Below are 24,385 nucleotides of genomic sequence, written 5' to 3' on the forward strand. Positions count from 1 at the left end.
GAACTATGAACATGTGTCTGTTGTCTGCATAAATGTCTTGTTTTGAGAAGTGTCTGTTCATATCCTTTGCCCACTTTTTGATGGGGTTGTTTGTTTTTTCTCATAAATTTGTTTGAGTTCTTTGTAGGTTCTGGATATTAGCCCTTTGTCAGATGGGTAGATTGCAAAAATGTTCTCCCATTCTGTAGGTTGCCTGTTCACTCCGATGGCAGTTTCTTTTGCTGTGCAGAAGCTCTTTAGTTTAATTAGATCCCATTTGTCAATTTTGGCTTTTGTTGCCATTGCTTCCGGTGTTTGAGACATGAAGTCCTTGCCCATGCCTATGTCCTGAATGGTATTGCCTAGGTTTTCTTCTAGGGTTTTTATGGTTTTAGGTCTAACATTTAAGTCTCTAATCCATCTTGAATTAATTTTTGTATAAGGTGTAAGGAAGGGATCCAGTTTCAGCTTTCTACATATGGCTAGCCAGTTTTCCCAGCACCATTTATTAAATAGGGAGTCCTTTCCCCGTTTCTTGTTTTTGTCAGGTTTGTCAAAGATCAGATGGCTGTAGATGTGTGGTATTATTTCTGAGGGCTCTGTTCTTTTCCATTGTTCTATATCTCTGTTTTGGTGCCAGTACCTTGATGTTTTGGTTACTGCAGCCTTGTAGTGTAGTTTGAAGTCAGGTAGCGTGATGTCTCCAGCTTTGTTCTTTTAACTTAGGAGTGTCTTGGCAATGCGGCTCTTTTTTGGTTCCATATGAACTTGAAAGTAGTATTTTCCAATTCTGTGAAGAAAGTCATTGGTAGCTTGATGGGGATGGCATTGAATCTATAAATTACCTTGAGCAGTATGGCCATTTTCATGATATTGATTCTTCCTATCCATGAGCATGGAATGTTTTTCCATTTGTGTCCTCTTTTATTTCACTGAGCAGTGGTTTGTAGTTCTCCTTGAAGAGGTCCTTCACATCCCTTGTAAGTTGGATTCCTAGGTATTTTATTCTCTTTGAAGCAGTTGGGAATGGGAGTTCACTCATTATTTGGCTCTCTGTTTGTCTGTTATTGATGTATAAGAATGCTAGTGATTTTTGCACATTGATTTTGTATCCTGAGACTTTGCTGAAGTTGCTTATCAGCTTAAGGAGATTTTGGGCTGAAACGATGGGGTTTTCTAAATATAGAATCATGTCATCTGCAAACAGGGACAATATGACTTCCTCTTTTCCTAATTGAATACCCTTTATATCTTTCTCCTGGCTTATTGCCCTGGCCAGAACTTCCAACACTATGTTGAATAGGAGTGGTGAGAGAGGGCATCCCTGTCTTGTGCCAGTTTTCAAGGGGAATGCTTCCAGTTTTTGCCCATTCAGTATGTTATTGGCTGTGGGTTTGTCATAAATAGCTCTTATTATTTTGAGATATGTTCCATCAATACCAAATTATTGAGAGTTTTTATCATGAAGCACTGTTGAATTTTGTCAAAGGCCTTTTCTGCATCTATTGAGATAATCATGTGGTTTTTGTCTTTGGTTCTGTTTATATGCTGGATTACATTTATTGATTTGCATATGTTGAACCAGCCTTGCGGCCCAGGGATGAGGCCCACTTAATCATGGTGGATAAGCTTTTTGATGTGCTGCTGGATTCGGTTTGCCAGTATTTTATTGAGGATTTTCACATCAATGTTCATCAGGGATATTGGTCTAAAATTCTCTTTTTTTTGTTGTGTCTCTGCCAAGCTTTGGTATCAGGATAATGTTGGCCTCATAAAATGAGTTAGAGTTGAGTTCAATTCCTGGATATCCTTGTTAACTTTCTGTCTCGTTGATCTGTCTAATGTTGACAGTGGGGTGTTAAAGTCTCCCATTATTATTGTGTGGGAGTCTAAGTCTCTTGTAAGTCTCTAAGCACTTGCTTTATGAATCTAGGTGCTCCTGTATTGGGTACATATATATTTAGGATAGTTAGCTCTTCCTGTTGAATTGATCCCTTTACCATTATGTAATGGCCTTCTTTGTCTTCTTTGATCTTTGTTGGTTTAAAGTGTGTTTTATTAGAGACTAGGATTGCAACCCCTGCCTTTTTTTGTTTTCCGTTTGTTTGATAGATCTTCCTCCATCCCTTTATTTTGAGCTTATGTGTGTCTCTGCACGTGAGATAGGTTTCCTGGATACAGCAGATTGATGGGTCTCGACTCTTTATCCAATTTGCCAGCCTGTGTCTTTTAATTGGAGCATTTAGCCCATTTACACTTAAGGTTAATATTGTTATGTGTGAACTTGATCCTGTCATTATGATGTTAGCTGGTTATTTTGCTCATTAGTTGATGCAGTTTCTTCCTAGCATTGATGGTCTTTACATTTTGACATGTTTTTGCAATGGCTGGTACTGATTATTCCTTTCCATGTTTAGTGCTTCCTTCAGGAGCTCTTGTAGGGCAGGCCTGGTGGTGACAAAATCTTTCAGCATTTGCTTATCTGTAAAGGATTTTATTTCTCCTTCACTTATGAAACTTAGTTTGGCCGGATATGAAATTTGGGTTGAAAATTATTTTCTTTAAGAATGTTGAATATTGGCCCCCACTCTCTTCTGGCTTGTAGAGTTTCTGCCAAGAGATCTGCTGTTAGTCTGATGGGCTTCCCTTTGTGGGTAACCCAAGCTTTCTGTCTGGCTGCCCTTAACATTTTTTCCTTCATTTCAACTTTGGTGAATCTGACAATTATGTATCTTGGAGTTGCTCTTCTTGAGGAGTATCTTTGTGGCGTTCTCTGTATTTTCTGAATTTGAATGTTGGCCTGCCTTGCTAGGTTGGGGAAGTTCTCCTGGATAATATCCTGAAGAGTGTTTTCCAACTTGGTTCCATTCTCCCCGTCACTTTCAGGTACACCAATCAGCCGTAGATTTGGTCTTTTCACATAGTCCCATATTTCTTGGAGGCTTTGTTCATTTCTTTTTACTCTTTTTTCTCTAAACTTCTCTTCTTGCTTCATTTCATTCATTTGATCTTCAGTCACTGATACCTTTTCTTCCAGTTGATCGAGTCGGTTACTGAAGCTTGTGCATTTGTCACGTAGTTCTCATGTCATGGTTTTCATCTCTATCAGTTCGTTTGTGGACTTCTCTGCATTGGTTATTCTAGTTAGCCATTTGTCAAATCTTTTTTCAAGGTTTTTAGTTTCTTTGCACTGGGTTTGAACTTCCTCCTTTAGCTTGGAGAAGTTTGATTGTCTGAAGTCTTCTCTCAACTCATCAAAGTCATTCTCCATCCAGCTTTGTTCCATTGCTGGCAAGGAGCTGCATCCTTTGGAGGGGGAGAGGCACTCTAATTTTTAGAATATCCAGCTTTTTTGTACTGCTTTTTCCCCATCTTTGTGGTTTTATCTACCTTTGGTCTTTGATGATGGTGACATACAGATAGGGTTTTGGTGTGGATGTCCTTTCTGTTTGTTATTTTTCCTTCTAACAGTCAGGACCCTCAGCTGCAGGTCTGTTGGAGTTTCCTTGAGGTCCACTCCAGACCCTGTTTGCCTGGGTATCAGCAGTGGAGGCTGCAGAGGAGTGAATATTGCTAATCAGCAAATGTTGCTGTCTGGTCATTCCTCTGGAAGCTTCGTCTCAGAGGTGTACCCAGCAGTGTGAGCTCAGTGTGAGGTGTCAGTCTGCCCCTAGTGGGGGATGTCTCCCAGTTAGGCTACTCGGGGGTCAGACACCCATGTGAGCGGACAATCTGTCCGTTCTCAGATCTCAAACTCCGTGCTGGGAAAATCACGACTCTCTTCAAAACTGTCAGATGGGGACATTTACATCGGCAGAGGTTTCTGCTGCCTTTTGTTTGACTATGCCCGGTCCCCAGAGGTGGAGTCTACAGAGGCAGGCAGGCCTCCTTGAGCTTCGGTGGACTCCACCCAGTTCGATCTTCCCAGCCAGTTTGTTTACCTACTTAAGCCTCTGCAATGGCGGGCACCCCTCCCCCAGCCTCGCTGCCACCTTGCAGTTAGATCTCAGACTGCTGTGCTAGCAATGAGGGTGGCTCCGTGGACGTGGGACACCTGGAGCCAGGCACAGGATATAATCTCCCCGTGTGCTGTTTGCTAAGACCCTTGGTAAAGCGCAGTTTTAGGGTGGGAGTGACCAGATTTTCCAGGTGTTGTATGTCACGGTTTCCCTTGGCTAGAAAAGGGAATTCCCTTCCCCCTTGCACTTCCCAAGTGTGGCGATGCCTTGCCCTGCTTCAGCTCACGCTGCGTGCGCTGCACCCACTGTCCTGCCCCAATTGTCCAACACGGCCCAGTGAGATGAACCCTGTACCTCAGTTGGAAATGCAGAAATCACCCATCTTCTGTGTCGCTCATGCTGGGAACTGGAGGCTGGAGCTGTTCGTATTCTGCATCTTGGCGCGGATCAAGTCTGAATGCTTTTTTATAGAGTATTCTGTTGTGCATGTAGGTCTCAAATTCATTTGTTCAGAAAGATGTATACTGTGGTTGTTTTTAACATGTTAATCTTTTATCTAACCTCAAGAAGAGTTCTTTGTTTGAAAAGTAGCAATAGTTCCAAAGATTCCAAAGCAATACATACTCACAAACACAACTGTTGATGCATATGTTTTACCTAACATTAATTGAATAAGTATGTGTTAAATGCCTATTACATGTCAGCAATGCATAGCAGGTAAGAGAACAGACTATGTATTTAAACACACTGGAATTCAAAATCCCAGCTTTGCCACTCTCAATGGAGGTAAAAGAGCTGCAGTCTCATTTAGAATAATTTATACTGAATTCCATATACATTATGATTTTTGAAGGAAATTTCAGTTCTTATTTATCCAATTATTAATGCTATTGTCAAATTTAATTGGCATTCCTTCTATAGAGGAGAGAGTTGAGGAATTATTTAAAAGTATTTAGCTGGGATACAAAAGTAAACCATCCACATTTAGAAGAGTACAAATTGGCCATAAGGTTTTGCTAAATGGTCTGTGATATATAGTCACTAGAGGTCACTATTGCATAACATTTCTCCAAAAGCATGAACCCATAGTACTGTGTATGGACACACCAAGGAAAGACAAGTTGTTTATATTAAGTGATACATATGCACATACACGGCATTTAAGAAATGAAGTTCCCAAGCAGTATGTATTGCTATTCTTTTAGCCTATTTCTTAGTATGTCCCTCAGATAATAGAATCATAGACTTAAAACTGTTAAGACTCGACCAGGTGTGGTGGCTCACGCCTGTAATCCCAGTACTTTGGGAGGCCAAGGTGGACAGATCACAAGGTCAGGAGATCAAAACCATCCTGGCTAACATAGTGAAACCCGTCTCTACCAAAAATACAAAAAATTAACAGCACGCGTCTGTAGTCCCATCTGCTCGGGAGGCTGGGACAGGAGAATCAGGTGAACCCAGGAGGCGGAGGTTGTAGTGAGCTGAGATCGCGCCACCACACTCCAGCCTGGGCTACAGAGCAAGGCTCCATCTCCAAAAACAAAACAAAACAAAAACAAACAAACAAAAAAACTGTTAAAGCCCTTAGATCATCTAAGATCCTCATTCCCTACCTCACTTTATAGGTTTGGAATTGAGCAAAGGGATGAAATGAAAACAAATTTACTCAATATGATGTATCAGGGCCAGGTGCGGTGTCTCACGCCTGTATTCCCAGCACTTTGGAAGGCCGAGGCTGGCAGACCGTTGGAGATCAGTCTGGCTAACATGGTGAAACCCTGTCTCTTCCAAAAAATAAAAAATTTAGACGGACATGGTGACGCACGTCAGTAGTCCTAGCTATTCGGGAGGCTGAGGCAGAATCGCTTGAACCCGGGAGGCAGAGATTGCCTTGAGCCGAGATCACACCACTGCACTCCATTCTGGGCGCTGAGACTCTGTCAAAAAAAAAATGTAGCAAATGAAAAACAGAACTTAGATTGCCCAATTCTTTTTACAATACTACACTGTGTCCATTATTAATATATAATCAAACAGACGTTCTAATAAACCAAGGTGAAAATGGAACTTCTAAATCCATCAAATTTTTTCACTATTTTAAAAGCAAAGCCTAGCAACATAACAGCAGTACAGACTTCTAATAAAAGTTTTAAATACCATAGCTTTTGCTATAAGTTGTACAAACACTTAATTCCCATAATAGCAAGATAGGTATATGTGTGTTTATGTATGTACTTACATCTACCTCATTCCAGAAAGGATTTTAAGATGCTTATTGAAATAAGTAGAGCATAAAAATTTTTTAAACTGAGCTGATCATTTATATGTAAGACACTGGAATATAAATCAGTAAGAAATCTTATTTTTGTTAGTACAAAAAGCATGCCATAATTTCTAATAAACGTATGCAGTAAACTCATATTTGGCTGTCTGTCCTCAAATTTGATTCTGCTTTCCCTAGGTGTGAATATGAAGAAAAACAGATAGTACTATGCCCATTAAAAGATGATGAGATTTGGGAGGCCAAGGTAGGAGGATCACTTGAGCCCAGAAGTTTGAGACCAGCCTGGGCAACATAGGGAGACGCCGTCCCTACAAAAAAATTAACCAGACATGACATGCCTATAGTCCCAGCTACTTGGGAGACTGAGGCAGGAGGATCACTTGAGCTGGGGAAGTGGAGGTTGCAGTGAGCCATAATCACACCACCACACTCCAGCCTGGGTGACAGACTGTGAATTTCTCTCTCCAGGAAAAAAAAAAAAAGAAAAAAAAAAAAAAGGTGACAAGGTGACAAGAGATTGTAAATTACCCAAGATCATACAGCCAGTATATTTCTGATTTCAAGGCAGTTATGCATTTATAGTAATGCCAAGTTACTGTAGCATGGAATGCTTTTCCCTTTGTGTCTTATCTGATTTCTTTCAGCAGTGTTTCGTAATTCTCATTGTAGAGATCCCTCACCTCCCTGGTTAGCTGTATTCCTAGGTATTTTATTCTTTTTGTGGTTGTTGTATATGGAATCTTGTTCTTGATTTGACTCACAGCTTGTACTTGTTGGTGTATAGAAATGCTACTGATTTTTGTACATTGATTTTGTATCCGAAATTTTTCTGTAGTTGTTTGCTGTATCTAGGAGATTTTGGGCAGAGACTATGGGGTTTTCTAGGTTTAGAATCATATCATCTACAGACAGAGATTGTTTGACTCCCTCTCTTCCTACTTGGATACCTTTTCTTTCTTTCTCTTGCCTGATTGCTGTGGCTAGAACTTCCAATATTACATTGAATAGGAGTGTTGAAAGAGGGCATCCTCAGCTTGCTCTGGTTTTCAAGGGTAATACTTCCAGCTTTTGCCTGTTCAGTGTGATGTTGGCTATGGGTTTGTCATAAATGACATTATTTTAAGATATATTCCTTCAATGCCTATTTGTTGAAGGCTTTTATTTATTTTTATTTTTATTTATTTATTTATTTTATTTTTTTTTTTTTTTTTTGAGACAGAGTTGGGCTCAGTCGCCCGGCTGGAGTGCAGTGGCACGATCTCAGCTCACTGCAAGCTCTGCCTCCCAGGTTCACGCCATTCTCCTGCCTCAGCCTCCAGAGTAGCTGGGACTACAGGCGCCCGCCACCACAACTGGCTAATTTTTTTTGTAGTTTTAGTAGAGACGGGGTTTCACCGTTTTGGCCAGGATGGTCTTGATTTCCTGACCTCGTGATCCGCCCGTCTCGGCCTCCCAAAGTGCTGGGATTACAGACGTGAGCCACCGTGCCCGGCCTGTTGAAGGCTTTTAACATGAAGTTATGCTGAATTTTATCAAAAGCCATTTCTGCATCTATTGAGATTATTATATGGTTTTGGGGTTTAGTTCTAATTATGTGATAAATCACAATTATTGGTACATATGTTGAACAACTTTGCATCCCATGGATGAAGTCTACTTGATCGTGATGGATTAGCTTTTTCATGTGCTGCTGGATTCCATTTGCTAGTATTTTGCTGAGGATTTTTGCATCAGTGTTCATCAAGGATATTGGCCTTTTTCTTTTTTATTGTGTCTCTGCTAGGTTTGGGTATCAGGATGATGCTATCCTCATAGAATGAGTTGGGGAGTTCTTCCTCTTCAATTTTTTGGAATATTTTCGGTAGTAATCGTACCAGCTTCTCTTTATATATCTGGCAGAATTTGGATGTGAATCAATCTGGTCCTGGGCTTTTTCTAGTTGGTAAGCTTTTATTACTGATTCAATTTCAGAATTCATTATTTGTCTGTTCAGGGTTGTAATTTATTCCTGGTTCAATCTTAGGAGGTCGTACGTTTCCAGAAATTTACCCATTTCTTGTAGGTGTTCTAATTTGTTTGCATAGAGGTATTCGTAATAGTCTCTGAGGATTTTTTTTTTGTATTTCTGTGGGGTAATGTCCTTTTGTCATTTCCAATTGTGTTTATTTGGATCTTCTCTCTTTTTTTGTTTGTTAGTCTAGCCATGGTCTTATTTATTCTTTCAAATAATCTTATTTGTTCTTATTTATAATCTTATTTATTCTTTAAATAATCTTTTTATCTTTCAAAAAAACCAACTCCTCGATTCCTTGATCTTTTTGTATTGCTTGTCATGTCCCAATTTCATTCAGTTCAGGTGTAATTTTGGTTACTTCTTTTCTTCTGCTAACCTTGGGGTTGGTTTGCTCTTGTTTTTCTATTTCCCCTAGGCGTGAGGATAGGTTGTTAATTTGAGATCTTTCTAACTTTTCTATGGGGGCATTTAGTGCTATAGACTTTTCTCTTAGCATGCTTTAGCCCTGTCTCAGAGATTCTGTTAAATTGTATCTTTGTTCTCGATAGTTTCAAAGCATTTCTTAATTTCTGACTTAATTTTATTGTTTACCCAAAAGTCATTCAGGAACAGGTTTTTTAATTTCCATGTAACTCTATGGTTTTGAGAGTTCTTTTTAGTATTGATTTCTATTGTTACTGAACTGTGGTCCAAGAGTGTGGTTCAGTTTTTTTTTTTAATTTACTGAGAATTGTTTATGGCTGATCATGTGGCCAATTTGCAGCGTGTGCCATGTGCAGATGAGAATAATGTATATTCTATTGTTTGGGGGTGGCAAGTTCTGTAAAAGTCTGTTAGGTTCATTGATCAAGTGTTGAGTACAGGTCCCAAATATCTTTGTCAGTTTTCTGCCTCAGTGGTCTGTCTGGTACTGTCAACAGGATGTTTAAACTTACCACTATTTGTATGTGGTTATCTAAGTTTCTTCATAGGTCTTTAAGAACTTATTTTATGAATGTCTTTGCTTCTGTGGTGGGTGCATGTATATGTTTAGGATAGTTAGGTCTTCTTGTTGAACTGAACCCTTTACCATTATGTAATGTCCTTCTTTGTCATCTTTTTTGATTATTGTTTGTGTAAAGTCTGTTTTGTCTTAAATCAGAATAGTAGCCCCTGCTTTTTTCTGTTTTTTATTTGCTTGGTAGATTTTTCTCCATTCCTTTACTTTGAGCTTATAGTTGTCATTGCATGTGAGATGAGTCTTTTGAAAACAGTATATTGTTGGGTCTTGCTTCTTTATCCAACTTGCCATTCTGTGCCTTTTAATTGGGACATTTGGCTCATTTACATTCAGAGTTGATACTTTGATATGTGCAAATTTAATTCTGTCATCATGTTGCTAGCTGGTTATTATGCAGACTTGATTGTGTAGTTTCCGCTTTATAGTGTCAATGGTCTGTGTATTTAAGTGTTTTTGTGGTGGCTGGTAATGGTCTTTAATTTCCATGTTTAGCACTCCCTTCAGGACCTCTTGTAAGGCATGTCTGGTGGTAACAAATTCCCTTAGCGTTTGTTTGTCTGAAAGGATCTTATTTCTCCTTTGCTTATGAAGCCTCTTTTAACTAGATAATAAATTCTTGGTTGAAATTTCTTTTCTTTAAGAATGCTGAATATAGGCCCCTCAATCTTTTCTGGCTTGTAGAGTTTCTTCTGAAAGGTCCACTTTTAGCTTGATGGCGTTCCACTTGTAGGTGACCTGCCGCTTCTCTCTAGCTGCCTTTAATGCTTTTTTCTTTCATTTTGACCTTGGAGAATCTGAATACTTTGTGTCTTGGCGATAGTCATTTTATATCGTATCTCACAGGGGTTCTCTGCATTTCTTGAATTTGAATATTAGCCTCTCTAGCAAGATTGGGGGAGTTTTCATGGATGATATCCTCAAATATGTTTTCCACATTACTTACTCTTTCTCCTTCTCTTTCAGGGACATAGATGAGTTGTAGATTTGTTCTCTTTACATAATCCCCTATTTCTCAGAGATGTTTATTCTTTTTGTTCATCTTTCTTTATTTTTGTCTGACAGAGTTGATTCAAAGAAATGGTCTTCAAGCTCTGAGATTATTTCCTGAGCTTGGTCTATTCTGCTGTTAATACTTGTGGTTATGTTATGAAATTCTTGTAGTAAGTTTCTCAGTTCTATCAGATCAGTTTGGTTCTCTCTTAAAATGACCATTTAATTTTTAAGTTCCTATATCATTTTATTGTATTCCTTAGAATCCTTGCATTGGGTTTCAACTTTCTCCTGAATGTCAATATTCATTCCTGTCCATATTCTGAATTATATGTCTGTCATTTCAGCCTGGTTAAGAATCATTGCTGAGGAACAACTACAGTCATATAGAGGTAAGAAGATACTGGGGCTTCTTGAGTTGCCAGAGTTCTTGTGCTGGTTATTTCTCATCTGTGTGGGCTTATGTTCCTTCAACATTTAAGCTGTTGTCCTGTAGGTAGGGCTTTTTGTTTATATCTTCTTTGATGCCCTTGGGGATTTGGTTGTGGTATAAGGTGGATTCAGTTGTCTGGCTTCATTTCTGGAAGATGTTAAGGAGTCAAGGCTCAGCTCAGCTCTCCTGGGCTAGGTGGTCTAGCTCTGGGGGTCTGAAACCAAGCCCTCAGCTCTGTTCTCTGGCCCCTCAAGGTTAGGAACCTGGTGTGCTGCAGGAGCCAAGGTGTTCCTGGTCCATTGCCACAGTACTCCAAAGGGGAATTACCCCCATTGGAGTGCTTCATTGGGATAGTGGCAAGAGGATCTTTGCTTGCTCACACATTCCAGCTGCCTCAGCAGTGCAAAAGGGTGCATGTGTGTCAGCTGGGGAGGGGCATCAGTGGGAGTAGGGCAGCAGCATTCCTAGATTGAGGTGTTTCTAGAAATATGCAACAACAAAGCAACAATAAACATATTTCAAGATAGTTTAGGATATTTATAACAGTATTTTGAGGATGATGGATCACAGATATTGAATACAAAAACAAGTAAAGAAGGAAGAAGGCAAAAATTTGAGTTAAACGGTTCATTACTCTGCACATCCTGATGAAAGTGAAAAATAATTGGAAGGGATGAAGTGAATGCGACTGAACAAGAGAACTGAAAGAAGATGAAGTAGTATTCAGAGATGTAGATGCTTGAAATCATGATTATCAATAATAGAGCATTTCAGATGATAGAAGGTTTTAGTGTGGCCTTTCCTTTATTAGAAAGGAAGTAAAGAACTGAAGAAACAAGATAGTAGATGAATTATCCAAGTGTGCAAGATGAAAATATTACAAATATGGGGATCAAGCACCAATGTTTTTGCTGAATAATGGGAAGGGATCAAAATAAGGTAAGTAAGTAACAGTGAGTAGAAGAGGAGGAAGGTGTATTGTCAAATTATACAAGCTTCAAAGGAGCAAGGATTTTGTTTCTTTTTTATATAAGAAGTTTTAGAAATAGCAGTAGGGTGTCAGAAGGAATTTTAGTGAATAAACTGCTGTTATGTAAGAAGACCATAGGGGAAGCAGTGTCCTCCTTAAAGGAAGGGCTTGGTTTCAGATAGGGCACAGAATTTGAGAGAATGCTTTGAAGAGAGGCTGAGAATATAATACAGTTTGATAATCATCTGGCAGAAGTTCCAGAGTGTTCAGTGAAAGCACTCGAGAGTTAAGGACCATGGAGAGGGCTGCTCAAAGGCAATGGATAGCATTATTGGCATAATGCCCAAAGGTCTGAACAGCTTTGTAATTGATTTCCAATGAGCTATTTCTAAACCATTTTAGCCTTCTGTGACTTATTCACCCTTTGTTTTCTATTTTTAAGTTTTTCTTAAGACTCTTTTTTACTTCCAAGAGAAGTTATTTTTACTAGTTCATTTTCTAAAATGGAAAAGTCAAAAAATTGTATAATTGTTTGATTTTTTCTCTTTTCTTAGTAGATCATTTAATGTTTTATAGATTTAAGTTATTACAGCATTTTCTAAATGTTAGCCTATAAATTCTTATGAGAGCTTTAGTCTATGTCTTGCACAGAATATTTGTCACATTATATGCACTTTAGTTTTAAGAGTATGGTCTCTGGAGTCAGACTGCCTGATGGGCCCCAATTCCTTTATTTATAGTTATGTAACATTGAAGAAGTTAATTCAGCTATTCCAGTATAGGAAGGTATGGACAGTAGAAATAAACCAAGTTAGGAAATGGTAAGGTATGCCTGATATGGTTTGGCTTTGTGTCCCCACCCAAATCTCATCCTGAATTGGAATCCCCACAGACCTGTAAGCCCACATGTTGAGGGAGAGAGGTGATTGGATCATAGAAGCAGTTTTCCCCATGCTGTTCTCAAGATAGTGAGTTCTCATGAGATCTGATAATTTTATAAGCATCTGGCCTGTTCCCTTCTTGCACTTCTCTCTCCTGCCACCATGTGAAGAAGATCCTCCTCCTTTGCCTTCCACCATGATTGTAAGTTTTCTGAGGCCTCTCCAGCCATGCAGAACTGTGAGTCAATTAAACCTCTTTTGTTTATAAATTACCCAGTGTTGGGCAGTTCTTTATAGCAGTGTGAAAATGGGACTAATACAGAAAATTGGTAGTGCGAAGAGTGGGGTACTGCTATAAAGATACTTGAAAATGTGGAAGTGACTTTGGAACTGGGTAACAGGTAGAGGTTGGAACAGTTTGGAGGGGTCGAAAGAATAGAGGAATATCTGAGAAAGTTTGGAACTTCCTGGAGTCTTGTTGAATGGTTTTGATCAAAATGCTGGATAGTGATATGGACAATGAAGTTCAGGCTGAGGTGACTCAAATGGAGATGGGAGCTTATTGAAACTGGACCAATGATCATGAGACTGGTGGCATTTTGCCCCTGCCCTAGAGATCTGTGGAACTTTGTACTCAAGAGAGATGATTTAGGATATCTGGCAGGAGAAATTTCTAAGCAGCAAAGCATTCAAGAGGTGACAGACCATAAGAGTTTGGAAAATTTGTGTCCTGACCATGTAATAGAAAAGAAAAATCCATTTTCGAGGGAGAAGTTCGAGCTGCCTGCAGAAATTTGCATAAGTAATGAGGAGAATGGGGAAAATATCTGAGATCTTCATGGCAGCCCCTCCCATAACAGGTCTGGAGGCCTAGAAGGAGAAAATGGTTTTGTGGGCCAGGCCCAGGGCCTTGCTGCTTTGTGCACTCTTAGGACTTGGTTCCCTGCATCCCAGCCATGGCTAATATGAGTCAATGTACAGCTCAGGTTGTTGCTTCAAGAGGGTGCAAGCCCCAAGCCCTGGTGGCTTACATGAGGTGTTGGGCCTATGGATGCACAGAAGTCAGGAATTGAGCTTTGGAAACCTCCACCTAGATTTCAGAGGATGTATGGAAATGACTGGATGCCCAGGCAAAAGTTTGGTACAGGGGTGGAGCCTCAGGAAGAACCTCTGCTAGGGCAGTGTGGTAGGGAAAGGTGGGGTTGGAGCCCCCTACACAGAGTTGCCAGTGCGGCACTGCCTAGTGGAGCTGTGAGAAGAGGGCCATCATTCTCCAAACACCAGAATGGTAGATCCATTGATAGCTTGCACCATGCCCCTCTAATGTCTGCAGACACTCAATGCCAGCTGTGAAAGCAGCCAGGCATGGGGCTATACCCTGCCAAGCCACAGAGGCAGAGCTGCCCTAGGCCATGGGAGTCTACCCTTTACATCAGCATGCCCTGGATGTGAGACATGGAGTCAAAGGAGATTATTTTGGAGCTTTAAGGTTTAATGACTGCCCCCACTGGATTTGCACTTGCGTGTGGCCTGTAGCCCCTTTGCTTTGACCAATTTCTTCCATCTGGAACAGGAATATTTACCCAATGCCTGTACCCCCATTGTATCTCGGAAGTAACTAACTTGCTTTTGATTTTACAGGCTCATAGGCAGAAGGAACTTGCCTTGTTTCAGATGAGACTTTGGTCTATGGACTTTTGAGTTAATGCTGAAATGAATTAAGACTTTGGGGGATTGTTGTGAAGGCATGATTGGTTTTGAAAACCTGCCTTGCCTCAGATGAAACTTTGGACTTGTACTTTTGAGTTAATGCTGGAATGAGTTAAGACTTTGGGGGGCTATTGGGAAGGCATGATTGATGTTGAAATGTATAAAGGACATGCAATTTGGGTGGACCAGGGCAGAACAATATGGTTTGGTTCTGTGTCTCCGCCCAAATCTCATCTCAAATTGTAATCTCCATGTGTAGAGGTAGAGACCTGTAATCTCCATGTATGAAAGGAGGGAGGTGACTGGATCATGGGGGCAGTTTCCCTCATCCTATTCTCAAGATAGTGAATGCATTCTTATGAGATCTGATGGTTTTATAAGCATCTGGCATTTTCCCCTGCTTGCACTTCTCTCTTCTGCCACCATGTGAAGAGGGTCCTTGCTTCCCCTTCACCTTCCGCCTGATTGTAAGTTTCCTGAAGCCTCCTCAGTCACGTTGAACTGTGAGTCAATTAAACGTCTTTCCTTTTTAAATTACTCAGTCTTGGGCAGTTCTTTATAGAAGTGTGAAAACAGACTAATACAATGCCTGATATGGGAGGAATCAAGTGAGACTGCCATAATTTATCAAGGAAATCATCTAGGGTAAAATCCCTAAAGGACTATACTTGAGGAACAAGGACAAATTGAAATAAAACTGATCATTACAAAGCTATCAACTAAGCTCAATCTCTGATTTTGTTAAAGTGATTTTTCACTCCCCCTACTCCACATATTTCTTTACAAAAGAAGTAATCATCTGGAGACTGTACAATTTGTACACAATGTCAGGCTTTCAACAAAAATTGTGAACCATAGTATTAGACAATGTTATATGACCTTAAGCCAAGATAGAAAATTGAAAAGAGAAACAGACTCAAAAGGGATCCAGATTTTTGAGTTAGAGAGGTTACAGTAACTATGATTATAAGAACTAAAAATATTAAAACTCTTAAAGGAAATATAGAAGGAAAGTTCCATGATACTGGATTTGGCAGTTTAATCCTTGGCTATGATACCAAAAGTACAGGCAACTAAAGGAAAAACAGATGAATTGGACTACGTTAACATTTAAAACTTATATGCAACAAATGACACTATCAACAGAGTGACAAGGCAACTTACAGAAAATATTTACATATTACTAATAAGATATTAATACCTACAGTATATAAAGAACTCCTATAACCCAGCAACAGAAAAAAACAAACATCCCAATTTTAAAAAGGGCAAAGATGCTGGGTGCAGTAGCTCATGCCTATAATCCCAGCACTTTGAGGCTGGGAGTTTGAGACCAGCCTGAGCAACATAGCAAGACCCTGGCTGTACCCAAAAAATTTGCTGGGTGTGGATGTGTGCATCATTAGTCCTACTACTTGGGAGGCTGAGGCAGAGGATCCTTTGAGCCCAGGAATTCAAGGCTGCAATGATCTGTTTATGCCACTGCACTCCAGCCTGGGTGACATAATGAGACCTTGTCTCAAAAAAATAAAAATAAAAATGGGCAAAGGACTTGAAGATATATTTCTCCAAAAAAGATATATGCAAATAGTAAGCACATGAAAAGATGCTCAACCCCATTAATCATTAGGGATGTGGAAATCAAAACTATAGTAGATACCATTCACACCCATTGGGATGGCTATTACCAAAAAAACAGAAAATAACAACTTTTTGCATGCATGTAGAGAAACTGGAATCATTGTGCATTGTTGATGTCAATATAAAATGATATAGCTGCTGTGAAAAAAAAAAAAAAACAGTATAATGATGGTTCCTCCAAAAATTGAACATAGAATTACCATATGATCCATCAATTCCATTTCTAAGTATATACCAAATAGAATTGAAAGCAGGGATTCAAACAGATATTGGCACACCTATTTTCATAGCAACATTATTCACAAGAGCCAAAAGGTCTATCAGCAGATGAATGGATAAACAAAATGTGACATATTCATATAAATGCATATTATTCAGCCTTTAAAAAAGAAGGAAATTCTGTACATGCTACAACATGTACAGAATTTTGAATAAATTTTAGATAAATTTTGAAGACATGGTAAGTGGAATAAGCAAGATACAAAAGGGTAAATATTGTATGACTTGACTCATATAAAGTACCTAGAATATTCAAATTCATAGAGACATAAAGGAGAATGGTAGCTATCAGGGGTTACAGGAGGGGAGAATGGGAAGTTATTGTTTAATTAATACATACAGAGTTTCAGTTTGAGATAATGAAAGCATTCTGGAGAGGGATGGTGGTGATGGTTGCTTAACAATGCAAATATACATAATGCCCCTGGAACTATATACTTTAAAGTAGTTAAAATGGTAAATTTTATGCATATTTACCACAGGAAAATTGCTTAAAATATTTGTGATTAGTATCAGTCAAAGTAAAAAAGATATTATTATTATCAAAGGAGTCATAGCAAGAATGACAGTTAAATTTTTAACAGAAACTATGGGAGCCAGAATACAGTGAAACATCTTTAAAGTACTTAAAGAAAATAAACTCTAACCTATATCTAATAAGAATCACTTTCAAAAGTGAAGGTTAAATATAGATATTTTTCAGGCAAAGAAATAAGGAATTTATCACCAACAGAGCTATATTAGAACAAATTCTGAAGACAGACAATACCAAGGTTAGCAATCATTTAGAGCAACTGTAATGGCAGGTTAAAGCCAGAAAAACAAAAGAAAAAGGGAGAAAAATGCATAAAATTTAGAGGAAGAAATAAAACTTATATTTGCTGACTATATATATATGTACTTAGAAAATCCAAACAAATCTACAGACTACTAGAATTAAGTGAATTTATCAAGGCCTGATATAAAGTGAGATGAATGAAAATCATTTGTATTTTGGTATGCCAACCAGAAACAAATAATGAGTTTTTAAAGTTAAAATTTTTATAACCATCCAAAAAACATAAAATACCTAAAAATAAGCCTAATGAAAGACATACTGTTCTTTACATTGAAAATACAAAAAATTATTAAGATCTATAAAATCTAAATAAATGGAGAAATATACAGTGTTCAAAGATTGGAAGATTCAATATTGTTAAGATGTCAGTTCTACCCAAATTAATCTATAGATTCAATGTAACTTCGGTCAAAATTCCAGCTGTGTGTCTGTAAATTGACAACTTGGTCCTAAAATTTATATGGAAATACAAAGGATCAAAAAATCAATCCAACTCTGAAGAACAACAAAAGTGGAGAATGTACACCACCACCAGATGCCAATATCTAATATACTGGCTGGACACAATGGCTCATGCCTGTCAGCACTATGGGAGGCTGAGACGAAAAGGTTGCTTGAGCTCAGGAGTTTGAGACCAGCCTGGGCAACACAGTGAGTCTTCGTCTCTACTAAAAATTAAAAAAAAAAAAAATTGCTGGACATGATGGCTTGTGGCTATAGTCCCAGCTACTTGGGAGGCTGAGGTGGGGGGATCACTCGAGCCCAGGGGATTGAGACTGTAGTGAGCTATTATTGTGTCACTGCACTCTAGCCTGGGTAACAGAGCAAGACCCTATATAAAAAAAAAAAAAAATACAAGCTCTAGCATAATGTTAGCATAAGGATAGACAAATGGGCCAATGGAACAGGATAGAATATGAAAATAAATTCATGTATATGTGATTACCTGAGTTACAAATAAGTGACATTGCAATACAGTGAATAAAGAATAATATTTTTGATAAATTGTGCTGAGTCAATTAGATATTGATATGAGAAAAATAAATTTTGATCTCTCCCTCACACCCCATGTATGAAATTCAATTCCAGATGGATCATAGACCATAGACCTATTGTTGTTCCTTTCCTATGTGAGAAACAAAACAATAATGTTTGTGGAAGAATATATAGGAGAATAAACATTTGTGATCTCAGAGTTGGCAAAGATTTATCAAACAATAAAAGCTCTAAGGATAAAGAAAGGAAAGAATAAATTGGGCCAAATTAAAGTATCTTTTAAAAATGTATCATCAGCGTAAAAAGGCAGGACACAGAGTGGGAGATGATATTGGCTCTTTATATATCCAATAAAAGATTTATATTTTTAATACCTAAAAAGAACTCCAACAAATCAATATGAAAATGGGATCCAATACAACAAAAAAATGGACAAGAGATTTGAACACTTTACTAAAGAAGATATTCAAATGGCCAGTAAATATATGAAAAAGTGCTCATTATAGAAATGCAATTTAAATTCATAATGCAATGTCACCACAACAGTTAAAAGAAAAAAGAGACAATGCCAAAGTTGACAAAGATCTGAGTAATATTAAAGAGTGCTTCATTTAAATTCAGCTCTGCCACTTGCTAGTTTTTTGACTATATTGAAAGTTAAATTACTTAACTTTCCCGCTTCCATAGTTTGAACATAAAATGGGGATAATAGTAGTAAACACCTCATAGAGTTGTTGAGAGAAATGAGGAAGATGATTCATGTTAAGTGCTTAATATAGTTCAACTGGCATCAGCTGTTATAATTTAATTCTTATGATAACCAATAAACTAAGCATTACTATATATTTTTTCAGATAAGGAAATTGAGGCCAATGGAGATAAATCACTTCCTACAGTTAATAAAAGATAAGAGAAGAGTTGAATACATTTCTTTCTCAGCTCAAAGTCCTTGCTTTTAGGCATACCACCTACCAATTCCACTCTTGGCAGATATATAAAGAAGGTATTGAGTGACTGCCAGTCACAAATGTTGCTTGACTCAGTCTCAAGCTTCTCTTATAGCTATTAACCTATACGTCTGTTATTCAGACCCCTTACCTAGGTTTTGAAGTTCTAATGCATAGTCTGCTTGCCTGAGTTCCAAGCCCTGCTGTCCTAATCATTATAGTTGCAGATGTTAAAATATGCTGCCTACTTTCTTGATGTCTCTACTTATATGATTGTTGGTGTTATGTTTGCCTGCTCCTAGTCCATCTGCTTACTTATGTTTCAGCTTCTCCTCATTTAGGACACAGTTCAAATGTCACCTTGATCTCTATCACATGATCCTCATTTATTTTCTGCGGTACTGAAAATGTTTTTTATAGTCTTCCCCTTCCTCCTAACAAGAGTATAAGATCCATGAGAGCAGAAGCCTGTATTTCTGTTTTATTTTGTTTTGTTTGGCTGCTTTACCTTCAGAGACCAGAAGAGTAGGCATTCCAAAATTAGTAAGTAAATAAATTAACTTTGTGTCCTCTCCTCAAAATTTATGTGCACTTCAGCTCAAACTTTTTAATGGCTCTAACTCCCAGCCTGTTTATTCAGAACATGACACAACTTAGGTGATTCACATACCTCCCTTGTTCTTACCAATTACCTCATAATGTAATAGCTTATGACAAGGTAGTCATTTGATATGGTTTGGTTCTGTGTCCCCATCCAAATTTCACCTTGAATTGTAATAATCCCTATGTGTCAGGGCTGGAACCAAGTGGAGGTAACTGGATCATGGAGGTGGTTTCCCATGCTGTTCTCATGATAATGAGTGATCTGATGTGATCACAACACAAGATCTGATGATTTTATAAGTGTCTGGCATATCCCCTGCTTGCACTCATTCTCTTTCCTGCTGCCTTGTGAAGAGCTGCCCTCTGCAATGATTGTAAGTTTCCTGAGGCCTCTCCAGCCATGTGGAACTGTGAGTCCATTAAACCTCTTTCCTTTATAAATTACCCAGTCTTAGGTATTTCTTTGTAGTAGCATGAAAAGGGACTAATGTAAATTGGCATCACAGAGTGGGCTGCTGTTGTAAAGATACCCAGAAATGTGGAAGCGACTTTGGAACTGGGTAACAAGCTGAGGTTGGAATAATTTGGAGGGCTCAGAAGATACAAAGATGTGGGAAAGTTTGGAACTTCCTAGAGACTTGTTGAATGGCTTTGACCAAAATGCTGATGGTGATACGGACAATGAAGTCTAGGCTGTGGTGGTTTGAGATGCAGATGAGGAACTTCTTGGGAATTGGAGTAAAGGTCATTCTTGCTATGCTTTAGCAAAGAGACTGGTGGCATTTTGCCTCTGCCCCAGAGATCTGTAGAACTTTGAACTTGAGAGTGATGATTTAGGATATCTGGCAGAAGAAATTTCTAAGTGGCCAAGTGTTCAAGAGGAAGCAGAGCATAAAAGTTTAGAAAAATTGCAGCCTGATGATGCAATACAAAAAAACAAAACAAAACAAAAAAAACATTTTTCTGGGGAAGGAGGTAGAAATTTAAGCCTGCTGCAGAAAGTTGCATAAGTAATGAGGAGTCGAATGTTAATCACCGTGACAATGGGGAAAATATTTCTAGGGCATGTCAGAGACCTTTGTGGCAGCCCCTCCCCTCACAGGTCTGGAGATCTAGGGGGGAAAAATGGCTTTGTGGCAGGCCCAGGGCCGCCCTGCTCTATGCAGTCTTGGGACATGGTGCCTTGTGTCTCAGCTGCTTCAGCTCTAGCTATGTCTAAAGGAGGCCAGGTACAGCTCTGGCATTGCTTCAGAGGGTGCAAACCCCAAGCCTTGGCAGCTTACACGTGGTGTTAGGCTGACAGGTGCACAGAAGTCAGGAACTGAGCTTTTAGAACCTCCACCTAGATTTCAGAGGATATATAGAAATGCCTGGATATCCAGGCAGAAGTTTGCTCCAGGGATGGAGCCCTCATGGAGAACCTCTGCTAGGGTAGTGCAAAGGGAAAATGTGGAGTTGGAGCCCCCACACAGAGACCCCACTGGGGCACCACCTGGTGGAGCTGTGAGAAGACAGCCACCATCCTCCACACCCCAGAATGATCGATCCACCAGCAGCTTGCACCGTGTGCCTGGAAAAGCAGCAGACCCTCAATACCAGCCTGTGAAAGCACCAGAGAGTGGGACTGTAATTCTGCACAGCCACATGGGCAGAGCTGCCCAAGGCCATGGGAGCCCACCTCTTGCATCAGCGTGACCTGGATGTGCCACATGGAGTAAAAGGAGATCATTTTGGAACTTTAAGGTCTAATGATTGCCCTATTGGATTTTGTACTTGAATGGGATCTGTAGCCCCTTTGTTTTGGCCAATTTCTCCCAGTACCCCCATTGTACCTAAGAAGTAACTAACTTGCTTTTGATTTTATAGACTCATAGGAAGAAGCGACTTTACTTGTCTCAGACATGACTTTGGACTTGGGCTTTTGAGTTAATGCTGGAATTAGTTAAGACTTTGGGGGACTGTTGGAAAGGCATAATTGTGTTTTGAAATGTGAGTACATGAGATTTGGGAGGGGCCAGGGACAGAATGATATTATTTGGCTCTTTGTCCCCACCCAAATCTCAACCTTGAGTTGTAATAATCCCTACATGTCATGGGTGGGACAAGGTATAGGTAATTGGATCTTGTGAGTTAATCTCACAAGATCTAATGGTTTTATAAGTGTCTGGCATTTCCCCTGCTTGCACTCATTCTCTCTCCTGCCACACTGTGAAGAGGTCCCCTCCACCATAATTTTAAGTTTCCTGAGGCCTCCCCAGCCATGTGAAATTAAACCTCTTTCCTTTATAAATTACCCAGACTCAGGTATCTCTTCATAGCTGCATGGAAATAGACTAATACTTCATTCTAATGATAAGATAATAATTTTGACAGTCACTTGAATCAAAATGGAACTACACTTTAAAGGAATTTAGATCTAAGTTTCCAATCAAAAATTTTAAAGGTTATTTTTTGCTTTAATAAAGTTATAACTTCAGTTTTGATTCTTTATAGGATTTTACACAGTAATATTTTACTTCATTACAGTAAGACAATAGATGTAAAGCAGCTAACATATGATAGCTACTCAAATGTTAATGTTCCTTTTCATTTCCTTTTTATTAAAATTTTTCATTACTAAAATTGTTTTCCTTTTAGAAAGTATAGATACTTGAAATGCTACAGGATATGGTAATATAGACTATCTAAAAATTAAAACTTGAAATCTTTAGTTTTGTTCTTAAAACAACTCAAAAATTGAGAGAGATATTTTTAAGAAAAGTTACCCTTCCTACATTCAAAGCTAGCAAAGATTACAGAGGAGGTAGAAACAACAGTTACTTTTTGATGTGCTGCTGGATCCGGATCAAGTGGGCTTCATCCCTGGGATGCAAGGCTGGTTCAACATACGCAAATCAATAAACGTAATCCAGCATATAAACAGAACCAAAGACGAAAACCACGATTATCTCAATAGATGCAGAAAAGGCCTTTGACAAAATTCAATAGCCCTTCATGCTAAAAACGCTCAATAAATTCAGTATTGATGGAACGTATCTCAAAATAATAAGAGCTATTTATGACAAACCCACAGCCAATATCATACTGAATGGGCAAAAACTGGAAAAATTCCCCTTGAAAACTGGCACAAGACAGGGATGCCCTCTCTCACCACTCCTATTCAACATAGTGTTGGAAGTTCTGGCCAGGGCAATCAGCCAGGAGAAAGAAATCAAGGGTATTCAGTTAGGAAAAGAAGAAGTCAAATTGTCCCTCTTTGCAGATGACATGATTCTATATTTAGAAAACCCCATTGTCTCAGCCCAAAATATCCTTAAGCTAATAAGAAACTTCAGCAAAGTCTCAGGATACAAAATTATTGTGCAAAAATCGCAAGCATTCTTATACACCAGTAACAGACAAACAGAGAGCCAAATCATGAATGAACTTCCATTCACAATTGCTTCAAAGAGAATGAAATACCTAGGAATCCAACTTACTAGGAATGTAAAGGACCTCTTCAAGGAGAACTACAAACCACTGCTCAGTGAAATCAAAGAGGACACAAACAAATGGAAGAACATACCATGCTCATGGATAGGAAGAATCAATGTCGTGAAAATGACCATACTGCCCAAGGTAATTTATAGATTCAATGCCATCCCCATCAAGCTACCAATGAGTTTCTTCACAGAATTGGAAAAAACTGCTTTAAAGTTCATATGGAACCAAAAAAGAGCCCGCATTTCCAAGACAATCCTAAGCCAAAAGAACAAAGCTGGAGGCATCACGCTACCTGACTTCAAACTATACTACAAGGCTACAGTAACCAAAACAGCATGTTACTGGTACCGAAACAGAGATATAGACGAATGGAACAGAACAGAGCCCTCAGAAATAATACCACACATCTACAGCCATCTGATCTTTGATAAACCTGAGAAAAACAAGAAATGGGGAAAGGATTCCCTATTTAATAAATGGTGCTGGGAAAATGGGCTAGCCATAAGTAGAAAGCTGAAACTGGATCCTTTCCTTACTCCTTATACGAAAATTAATTCAAGATGGATTAGAGACTTAAATGTTAGACCTAAAACCATAAAAACCCTAGAAGAAAACCTAGGTAATACCATTCAGGACATAGGCATGGGCAAGGACTTCATATCTAAAACACCAAAAGCAATGGCAACAAAAGCCAAAATTGACAAATGGGATCTAATTAAACTAAAGAGCTTCTGCACAGCAAAAGAAACTACCATCAGAGTGAACAGGCAACCTACAGAATGGGAGAAAATTTTTGCAATCTACTCATCTGACAAAGGGATAATATCCAGAACCTACAAAGAACTCAAACAAATTTACAAGAAAAAAAACAAACAACCCCATCGAAAAGTGGGCAAAGGATATGAACAGACACTTCTCAAACGAAGACATTCATACAGCCAACAGACACATAAAAAATGCTCATCATCACTGGCCATCAGAGAAATGCAAATCAAAACCACAATGAGATACCATCTCACACCAGTTAGAATGGCAATCATTAAAAAGTCAGGAAACAACAGATGCTGGAGAGGATGTGGAGAAATAGGAACACTTTTACACTGTTGGTGGGATTGTAAACTAGTTTAACCATTGTGGAAAACAGTATGGCGATTCCTCAAGGATCTAGAACTAGAAGTACCATATGACCCAGCCATCCCATTACTGGGTATATACCCAAAGGATTATAAATCATGTTGCTATAAAGACACATGCACACGTATGTTTATTGTGGCACTATTCACAATAGCAAAGACTTGGAATCAACCCAAATGTCCATCAGTGACAGATTGGATTAAGAAAATGTGACACATATACACCATGGAATACTATGCAGCCG

The 24,385-nt window shown here is 38.9% G+C and overlaps 1 protein-coding gene across 6 annotated transcripts in view; it reads left to right on the top strand.

The window, feature by feature from the left end:
* Window positions 1–24,385, top strand: part of SLC9B1 (solute carrier family 9 member B1) — a 152,371-nt gene that overhangs the window by 7,807 nt on the left and 120,179 nt on the right. For 2 of the 6 annotated variants that reach the window (XM_050791921.1, XM_050791920.1), the window contains exon 2: window positions 6,400–6,466. The exons of 2 other annotated variants lie outside the window; for them this stretch is intronic. In XM_050791921.1, the coding sequence (XP_050647878.1) occupies window positions 6,444–6,466 (23 nt within the window). In that variant the 5' untranslated portion in view covers window positions 6,400–6,443. Of the gene's footprint in view, window positions 1–6,399; window positions 6,467–10,573; window positions 10,619–24,385 lie in introns of those variants that run through there. 2 more of the 6 variants (XM_050791923.1, XM_050791924.1) reach the window with 2 other exon arrangements.

This window comes from Macaca thibetana, chromosome 5 (genome assembly GCF_024542745.1).
Source record: "Macaca thibetana thibetana isolate TM-01 chromosome 5, ASM2454274v1, whole genome shotgun sequence".
NCBI classification, from domain to species: domain Eukaryota; kingdom Metazoa; phylum Chordata; class Mammalia; order Primates; family Cercopithecidae; genus Macaca; species Macaca thibetana.